Source organism: Triticum aestivum, chromosome 3B (assembly GCF_018294505.1).
Source record: "Triticum aestivum cultivar Chinese Spring chromosome 3B, IWGSC CS RefSeq v2.1, whole genome shotgun sequence".
NCBI lineage: Eukaryota > Viridiplantae > Streptophyta > Magnoliopsida > Poales > Poaceae > Triticum > Triticum aestivum.
The window spans coordinates 790,358,806-790,368,244 of NC_057801.1; the positions used below are offsets into that span (position 1 = coordinate 790,358,806).

Below are 9,439 nucleotides of genomic sequence, written 5' to 3' on the forward strand. Positions count from 1 at the left end.
AAAAAATACTCCGTGTAGATCTCTCTCGATGCTTATATGTCTCGATGCTTATTTGGCAACCTGGGTGATTAATGTTCTTCCATTCTGTGACCTTGAGCTGGCTTCCTGGTTTGCGAGAATATAAGGTGTTATATTAATTAGGCATGATACATTTGACACCTCGATCAGGTTGCCTGGTTCATCATGCATTTAAATGAAGGATAAATAGAGATTAAGATCCCTAATTTTCTTGCCGTGCGTGCCTGAAGCAAGACTAATATTGATTAACTAATCGTCCGCTATGACATACTCTATGCATTTTTTTGGAAGTTGTCACTAAAGCAAAATACAACATTTTTTGTGCAGATTCATGAGTCTCCTACTGTGGAAACATAAAGTAAAAAAAGATCAAAGAATAATTACATTGTCATCTGACAAGGCTAACTGAACATATAAAGAATGAGCTAGTGCACCCAACTAGCGGCACCAGCCACGTCTCCTTTTATTCGTCCCCTCGCTCACTTCCTCCTCCCGAGCCCGCAGATCCCTAGCCGCCTTCTCCCGCAGCACATCAGCTGCCTCCTCTCGCTCTCCACCTAGCCGCCTACTCCCTCTCGCCCAGCGCGGACGGCCTCCTAGCCGACGCAGCCGCCACCTCCTTCTCTTCCTCTTCCTCTCCCTCGGTGTAGCCCCTCCACCTCCCTCCTTCGTCGACGGTGCCTGGTTCAGATCGGGCTCAGGTCGTCTCTGCTGGGTGGACAACGGGAAGCGGTGCTTCTCCTCCACCCTCTGGCTGCCACCGTTGACGGCCAGTCTTCACGGTTGGGCTGGAGGAGCAGGGGCAGGGGAGGCCTGCGGTGGGGGAAGGAGCAGCAAGGCCAAAGCCAAGCCGGCGGCGGCCGCAGTGCTCCCTTCTCGGTTAGCAGGCCGGCCCTGGTTCGTGAACGAGCCCAACCGTTCTTCCCTCCAGTCCGTGCTCAGTTCGTCTTCCCGTCCTCTTTCACCTTCTGACTCTTGTGGTAGCGCCCAACTCCTCTGATGTGTGCTGAGGAACACCAGCTCATAATTTTTTCTTTCACACTGCCGTCTAAAGCGCCAGCTCGGTATCTGCAGGTATGGTAGCTTCTCCACCCCCTCTCTTCTTTGATAGTGATTTTTTTGTTGCTGTTGTTGCAGAAACAACCAAACATGCTTGAGATTTCAGTAAAAATGGATTTCATTTTACTGTGTTTGCTCTAAAAAATTGTTCTGACCATTTCAGTGGGGATGCAGTGGAGGACCGGTTTTTCAGAGAGAGAGAGAGAGAGAGAGAGAGATGTATGCAAATCCAAGAAAAAGAGGAGAACAGGTACATTTTTCTTGAGTCCTCATTGTAACTGTTGCATTTTCAGATCTTCCATCTCTTTCCATGTGTGTATAATTGACCAGACAACATGGTGACATATCCCCAACTGAATTAGCTCTTACCTTTCCTTAGAGAGGTTGCCAAGGAAAAACGTGGATCGAGTTTGTCGAGCAGGGAATGGAGTTGATTTGATATTATCTTTTGCGCGCTCGATTAATGGCACTTGCAAGCTGAAAAGAAAATGTCATAAAGTGCCTTCTAATTTTTGTCGTTATTTGTACTAATATATTAACAGGTGTTTAGATGACCACATAGGAAAGAATCAATTGGTGAGAGGCTTAATAATATAGTTATAGCGCGTCATATATTTATTTCCAGAATTGGGATATGGAGCCTTAGGCTAACGCACGTTGGCCACTCTGACCATTGCGAGTCAAATGGACAGGTTCCATAAATAATTGACAGACCTCATATACTGGTGGTTAGTAAACCAATTACTTAGATTGACAGATAATTGAACATCTTCAACATCTATCTCTTGGTTGTGTGTATGTGTCTCTTATGCCTTATATCATTGATGAGAAAATATTTTGAATTCGCCCTTTGACGTCCCCTTTCAGTTTATCATAGCATCATTGTAGTTTAGTTTCAAATGAAATAAATTGGCATTTCGTTGTGACCATGTGTTTCTGTTCTGTTTTTTAGTTTGTCATGTGGCTGTTGATTACATATGGTGATACTGGTGCAAAGGGTGCCCTAAAAGATGATCATGTTCTTGCATCAGCGAAATGTCAAGTGTAGTGTTTTTTTCTTTCCCTTTTCCTTTATCAGATTAGCAAGTTCTCTCATCTATCAAAAGAAGAACAACAATAAAGCAAGTAAACTGTTTTTTAATTACTAAAATGTCTTCTATCGAGACATATTATGACTGAAGTACAATTTATGATTTACCTTAGTTTCGACTTTTTTTCAGGCTTTAGCAGAACTTCTACCTTCTTTAGCAAATGATGGTTACCGAGTTCTTATGTTCAGCCAGTGGACCACAATGTTTATATCATTGACTCATCCATATCGAATGTGTAGTTGGATGGCTACAATTTTACCCAATAAGCTTAAAAGACAGTGAGCAAGTATAGGTATGTTACCATAGAACACGTAGATTGATCCAATGTTGCCATCCATCAAAGTTTGTATTAGGCAGATAGTCTCTTTGAGTAGCTATTTACAACATTGTAAATTGTTGTTTGGTTCAGCATTCTTTTGAGTTTTCATGAGATACTCTGTTAGGAATAGCAGGTAATAGAGGTTGGAATTTGGAACTGATCTCCTTGCTAGCGCAATCAGCAAATATAATAAGTGGCTCCCATGCTTGTTCGTGAATCTTCTATGTACAATACGCACCTGTACCAATTTCCCCTGCTACATTTGAGATTTTTGTTTTATGCATGTGGCTCATGTTGGCACTTATTCGTGAATGAAACAGGTTTCCACGAAATACCCAACAAATGCACTCATCAATCGTCCTGCTCTCATTAGCTATATCATTTCGATGAAGGTATATTTCCTGCCTATTGATATTTCAGTCCACTTTTAACACACATTTTGCAATATTTGTTCTGTTCTGGGAGCTCAAGCGAAGGGTTAGTTATGTTTCTGTGCTTGTTTCTCCTTATGTTGTTGATCTGAAGTATTCCTTGCTATGTCGCTTCAGATTAAGAACTGTGCACAGCTAGATGCTGCTCTGTCGTTTCTTACTAATACAGTTTTAAGAAGCCTGTGGTGTAGGTATGTTTTCGCAATCAGAATACGGTTATCAGGTTATATGCTTCTGCAAATTATAAATCATGTATGCACATTCACTGACTGTACACTAAAAATTTCTAACACTGATTTGATAATGTGGTATTTGGATCTTCTCATTGGAAATTTTAAAAGTTATTCAGTAAATTAAAATGAGCATTTGCTTTGTTCTCCTAATCTGGAGCTTTTATGAGCTTTTCAGTGATCAGTTGGGATCTGTTATGGCGCTGCTAGAAGGAGGGCGCGAGAGGGCCGGCCGGGGGCCTTTTTGCCCACGGCCGGGCAAGAGGAAGGGATTTTCTTCTTAATTCTTGCTTGATTAGATTGATACATCTCCTCTCTTTATATAGAGAGGTTTACTTGACTCCCAAGCAAGGCTTACTTGACCCCTAAGCAAGCGACTCTTATCTCTAATTAACCCTAAGACTAACGGGCCCATTAGGCCCATTACGTACTCTAACACTACACCCCATCTGGACATGCAGCTTGTCCTCAAGCTGCAGCCTAACCAACTTATAACCATGACTCGAGGCAACACAAACCTAACACCTAAAAACAAGCCTTTTACATCTCGGCTTGTTTTATTACTCTCAACCTGAAATGGACTGGGATGATTTATTTTGGACCTCTTAACAAAAAGTGGATACCATCCGCACGTCGTACGTGCACGTGTACAGCCACCTGGATCCCATGGACACCATCTGGACAAAAGGAGTGCATGTGTATGGCCACCTGGAAGTGGTCGAAAGAGCGACCAGCAGAGGCGCCCTTGCGGCGGCCGGCGGTGGAATGCAGTGGTGCTACGCGGTGCGCTCTTGTCGGTGACACCATGCCTTCTCCCCGCCGGACGGCTGTTGGTCGGCACCGCACATAGAAGAGTGGAGGGTTGTCGATGGACAATGGCGAGGAGGGGTGCGCCTCCCCAATCGCCGATGTCGCAGACTTTGAGGGCGTTGTCCGTGGGGAAAACAGCATGCCCAAGATCCCCGACGCAGCGGACGAGATCGAGGTCCTTTGCGCAGCGAAGCGCAACTGGGAGGAGCGGCAGCTGCAGACCACGAAACTCCCGACCACGCAACTCCCGCACACGCCGACGCGCTAGGAGGCCGCGTGCAGCAGCCTGCAGCCTCACCGTCGCCGACACGTGGCGGGTAGTGATGGTGAGGCTGCAGGCTGCTGCACGCGGCCTCCTAGCGCGTCGGCGTGTGCGGGAGTTGCGTGGTCGGGAGTTGCATGGTCTGCAGCTGCCGCTCCTCCCAGTTGCGCTTCGCTGCGCAAAGGACCTCGATCTATCAACTAATAAAACATTATGTACCATTACGTAATGGCGCAAAGGACCTCGATCTCCTCCCATTAGGCCAATTTGGTATCAGGTAACCGGGTTTCGACCATGTCTCCGCCAATTCCACCGCCACCACCACCGCTGCCCGCCAACTCCTCCACCACCGCCGCCTCTGCGCCGGGCGTCACGGCACCCGGCACCACGCCGGGCCAAGGGCAGCCACAGGCCCCCGTCCAACACTCGTCGCCGCCATCACCTCCCCCGCAGCCGCAATAGTTCACGCCGGAGGCCACGGCGGGCGTCCTCAACGACCTCGTCACCGCGGTTCAAGGAATCCGCCTCTACCTAGCAGGTCCGTACGGGCCGCCCCCACCACTCCATCCAGCCATGGCCGCGGGTCAGCAGGCGCTTCCGTGGTACTCGGCATCGGGGGCCATCACCGGACTTCATCCAGCCATGGCTGCGGGTCAGCAGGCGCTTCCGTGGTACTCGGCATCGGGGGCCGTCACCGGAGGCTACCCGGCGCTCCCCGCCCCAGCGGCCGCACAGCCGCCTTGGGCGCAGTGGCCGCCGCAGATCGCGCCGGCAGCCCCGCCACTTCTCGCCACCACGGGGCCGCAGTGGCCCACATGGACCGCGCCGGCCGCGCCGTCCTCCGTCGCGCCCTACCTTCCAGCGGCCTCAGAGCAGGGTCCTCCACCGGCCCTGCCCAGCCCTAACCTGGGCACCGGCGCCTCGGAGCAGGGCCAGACCCAGCAGCTTCTTCCGGCGTCACCGCCGGCCCCCACGCCGCAGGTGCCGGTGCAGCTCCACCAGGCGCCGCCGCCATCGACAGTACCACCACCCGCGCCTAGGGCTATGGGTCGGCCCCTGCACCAGGTGCAGTTTCCACCGTCACCATCGCCGATCCCTGCTTGGGCGACCGGCTCGTCTTCGGGGCCGGTCTACTCCACGGCGCCGGAACACCCGACGCCCTCCCTGCGGTTTGATCACCCCTCCAGCTCGGCGAACTACGCCCCGGCGCTTCCCGACCCAGCATACGCGCCGACGGCAACTACGGCCGCCCCCGGGCACGGCGGGCCGACACCCCCTCGCTTCGCCAAACTGGACTTCGCCACCTACGAGGGCACGGAGGACCCCCTCAACTGGCTCAACCAGTGCGAGCAGTTCTTTCGAGGGCAGCGGACGCTCGCTTCGGATCGCACCTGGCTCGCGTCCTATCATCTTCGAGGCGCAGCGCAGACCTGGTACTACGCCCTCGAGCAGGACGAGGGCGGCATGCCACCATGAGAGCGCTTCCAGGAACTCTATCTCCTCCAGTTCGGGCCTCCTATGCGCGGGAGCCGACTGGCGGCCCTCCGCCGCTTACCCTTCACATCCACGGTGCAGGACTACGCCGACCGCTTCCAGGCCCTGGCGTGCCACGCGCCGGGCGTCTCCGCAACTCAGCGCGCCGAGTTATTTGTGGGCGGTCTACCGGACCATATCCGCGTCGACGTGGAGCTTCGGGGACCCCAGGATCTCCAGTCGGCCATGCATTACGCCCGCGCATTCGAGCGCCACGCGGTGGCCATCCAGCAGGAATCACCGTCCCAGACTGTTGGGTCGCTACCCGGACCGGATTCCGCGCAGGGTCGGCCTGTGCAGGCTTCTGTGGCACCCCTCGCCGCGACCGCGGGGCGCCCGTTCTACCGGCTCACCCCAGTTGAGATACTCGAGCGTCGCCGCCAAGGGTTGTGCTTCAACTGCGACAAACCCTACAAGCCCGGCCACGCCTGCCCGCGACTCTTCTACCTGGAGGTGGCAAACTACATTCCGGAGGACGCCGTCGCCGCCGACCTGGCCGCCCCAGATGTCGAGAAGGTGTTTGACGCTGGTTGATTACCTCGAAGAGTTCAAGCAAGCGCTTCCCCACCTTATAGCTCGAGGACGAGCTATTTGTGCAGGCGGGGAGAAGTGTTATGGCCGGCCGGCTTAGGCCCGCAAGTTATCTTAGTTTTTATTTTCAGATTAGGCAAGTTATCTTAGGCAAGTTATCTTAGGTTGATTCTTCTACAAGTTATCTTAGGTTGATTCTTCTACAAGTTATCTGGGATATAAATATAGGTTGTAAGACTCTTTTGAAGGCAAGCAATAAGAAGAATATTATCTCCTATTGCCCGGCTCCCTGAGGAGCCGGAACCCTAGCCGCCAACAGCCCTAGCCGCCGCCCTTCTCCTAGCCGCGACGGCGCCCTGCCGCCAGCGCGCCCGATCCTCGCCACGTCTCCCTCCATCCTTCCCTTACCACCTACGCCCTAGACCTGGTAGAGTACTTGATCCTACCAGGATCATTTTCCCAATAGCACCCAGTTAGATCTTGTTTGGGGTGACCTCTCCTGACCTCCTCCCAGGTTCCCGGTCTGGAGCGGGAGGGGCGGAAGCTGGCGAGGCCAACCTCCCCTTCAGAGGCAGGTGCTCTCCCTCTCCCCTCTGTGCCCTCTCTCTCTTCCCTGACCCTCTCGATGGCAAGAGGTTTGGTTTTGGTTTTGCTCCTAGGAGAAGGAGGTTTGATTTTGGTCCTACTCTACATTCACTATTGTTACCTGCACTTTGCCACTCATGGACACTTTTTGTTTATTTTTTATGCATGTGTGCTGTCGGTGATAGGAGAGCAAGTCCCTCAAGTTCGTGAGGAATCCACTCTCAACTTGTTAACACAGGGGTAAGCCATCGAGTCATACATACACCCCTTACTCATTTCTTTTTCACTTACTGTATGTGAAGCAATACAATTTGTCAGTAGATAAATATCAAAGTACCAAAGGAGTTAACTTATTCCCGGAAACACAGCTCAATGGAATATGCTCTGTAACTTTTATTTAGCATATCATACATACAAGTATACTGATATTATATTAGGACTTAATGACGGATAACATAACACTTATTTTTAACTGCATACATAGCATGGTCTTGTCATATCTTCTTATGTTGTATCTGTTATTCATGTACATACTCTATGTGATATTCACATGGTTGTGTCGCCATTGACTTCCTTGTAGGTGCTCAACAGGAGAAGCACTCAATAGGAGAAGCAGGAGCAGCCGAGCGTTCGCCTTCTCTCCCAGTCCCCTACTCACAGAGCTTCTCATTTTGTTTTTGTAGATTTGGTTTCTCTATGTCTACAGGTTGTTTGATAAAAATCCAAAAAGGCTGATATGAGATAATTAATCTATGCAAGTCATGTGATTTTATTTTTCTATAATTTAGTTCCAGTCAAAGATAACAAGTTGAGTAGTCCCATTAATTTTTCGCAATTTAGGTATTGAAGGAGATCAGAATGCTTTTATTTGTATTTACATCATGGGCTTTATTATAGAACAACCACAATGGAGAAAATTATCTCATATCTTTTGGATGATTTGGTTTAATTGGCTATTATACATGTTCAAGTACAGAAATGAATAATTGCAGCTCCTTCCCGATTAGGTCGGGTTAAATGCTTCCCGAATACAAATGGTCTCAGGAAAAAGGCAAATATGCAATAATTTTGTGTTTTTTCAAAGTAAGTAGAGTGGGTTACTACTAAACGAGAGGGCGGGTAGTCATTTCTTACTTCTGTAAATAGAAATCCAATTGTCTCTTATTATGTGTAGGCATAAAGTTGGATCTTGGGTGCTTTGCAAGGCCTTTCTATGTTGTTTTCCTATTTATTTTATTTATTGTGCTTCCCTTTTTTGGACTACAATGTACTGGGAGGTGAGGAAATGAGATTGAACTACGTGTTTTCTTTTCAGGTATATTTGAAGTTAACGAGTTTCCAATTCCTTGTTGTTGTTAATGATATGAAAGTGCAACCGTGGTTTTTGCTCCCAGCTGATGCATACTACTTTGCTTGCAGCTATCATCAGCCATTGTTGATGGTACTGTCCCTTTTTGAGAACCAAAGAAATACTGAGTTTTAGCTCAGATGTATGTTAGGTGATGTTTCATGCCATTTTTGTTCATCGGTCTGGCATGATTTGGATTGGATCACCTGCGGAGGCAGGTTTCATCACCTCGGACAGAGGGAGTATATGATGTAATTGACCATTATCACTAAGAAGTGCTCCTCGACACAATGCTCTATATTATCATGTCTTTAGTGCATTTTATTGTTCCACCTGCGTATATAGCTACTTGAATCTTCTAATTGCAAACTCAAACATTTGCATTTTGTTCTTTGTTTCAGTTGGGCTTTTGCGTCAATTTTATCAGTTACATACATTACAAATGAGAAAAATATATTTTTATACAGATTCACACACTTCGCAAAAGAGTATACATCAACATCGTCTGCTACCAAAAAAAGCAAAGTAATCTCTTTTAATTCTTGCTTCAAATTTGTCTCGCACGCCAAATGGCGCGACAGGTCATCTAGTATGAAGAAAGCATGCATGGATAGGGATCATCCCAGTAACCTCTGCAAAGAGAGGGTGCATTTAAGGAGATATCTTCCTATATTTATCTGCAGCATCGATGATATCATGGGCAGTTTTTATTCTTGTCTAACTGCATCTGTATTGTAACCTATGTTAAATTAATCTCTTCGGTTGAGTCATCCACACTTGACATTTTTTATGGAGTAGGAAAAATTTATTCAACTAGAACTATTTAGATCATCCAGATGATCATTTATCGATTCTCTGTCATTTCCATTCAAGCGTATGCATAATTTTGTGCCGAATAACATGTTTGCTGAATGTGTTGTGTAGATGAAACCAAACAAGAGGCACAAAATTATATTCTATTAGTTAGTTTATGCAAATTTAATTTTATGCTTCTTCATTCTATAAAATAGCTCACAAATTTCTACACTTTAATGGACAAATGGACGGGCATGGCAATACGTGCCATGAGCGATCTGGAATGTTTAATTTCTGGCTCTGCCTCTGCGCACCCCCGGATTTGCTGCCGGTGTAACTAAACAAAGTCTTGAAACCTCAAGTCCAAATAGATTTATACTGAAATTTATATTTATTTATAACTCATTTTGTATCATATCATAATCAT

General features: G+C 48.1%; 1 protein-coding gene across 11 annotated transcripts; it reads left to right on the top strand.

The window, feature by feature from the left end:
• Positions 1 to 473: 473 nt before the first annotated feature.
• LOC123072457 (vegetative cell wall protein gp1) lies at positions 474 to 8,517 on the top strand. 11 transcript variants are annotated; one of them, XM_044496008.1, is made up of 9 exons: positions 474 to 1,092; positions 1,241 to 1,327; positions 2,030 to 2,119; positions 2,808 to 2,879; positions 3,036 to 3,109; positions 3,327 to 3,337; positions 6,734 to 6,859; positions 7,055 to 7,109; positions 7,450 to 8,517. In XM_044496008.1, exons 1-7 carry the CDS (start codon positions 1,018 to 1,020, stop codon positions 6,748 to 6,750), a joined length of 426 nt encoding a protein of 141 aa, XP_044351943.1. In that variant the 5' UTR covers positions 474 to 1,017; the 3' UTR covers positions 6,751 to 6,859; positions 7,055 to 7,109; positions 7,450 to 8,517. The 11 variants fall into 11 exon arrangements, 6 of the variants coding, with proteins under 6 accessions (XP_044351943.1, XP_044351942.1, XP_044351941.1 ...); XM_044496007.1 differs by having other exon boundaries at positions 6,734 to 7,109; XM_044496006.1 differs by lacking the exon at positions 3,327 to 3,337 and having other exon boundaries at positions 6,799 to 6,952.
• The last annotated feature ends 922 nt before the right edge of the window (positions 8,518 to 9,439 follow it).

Excerpts from the sequence above, each read along its gene's own strand:
- LOC123072457 (XM_044496004.1), top strand. The coding sequence starts at position 4,794 with ATGGCCGCGGGTCAGCAGGCGCTTCCGTGGTACTCGGCATCGGGGGCC.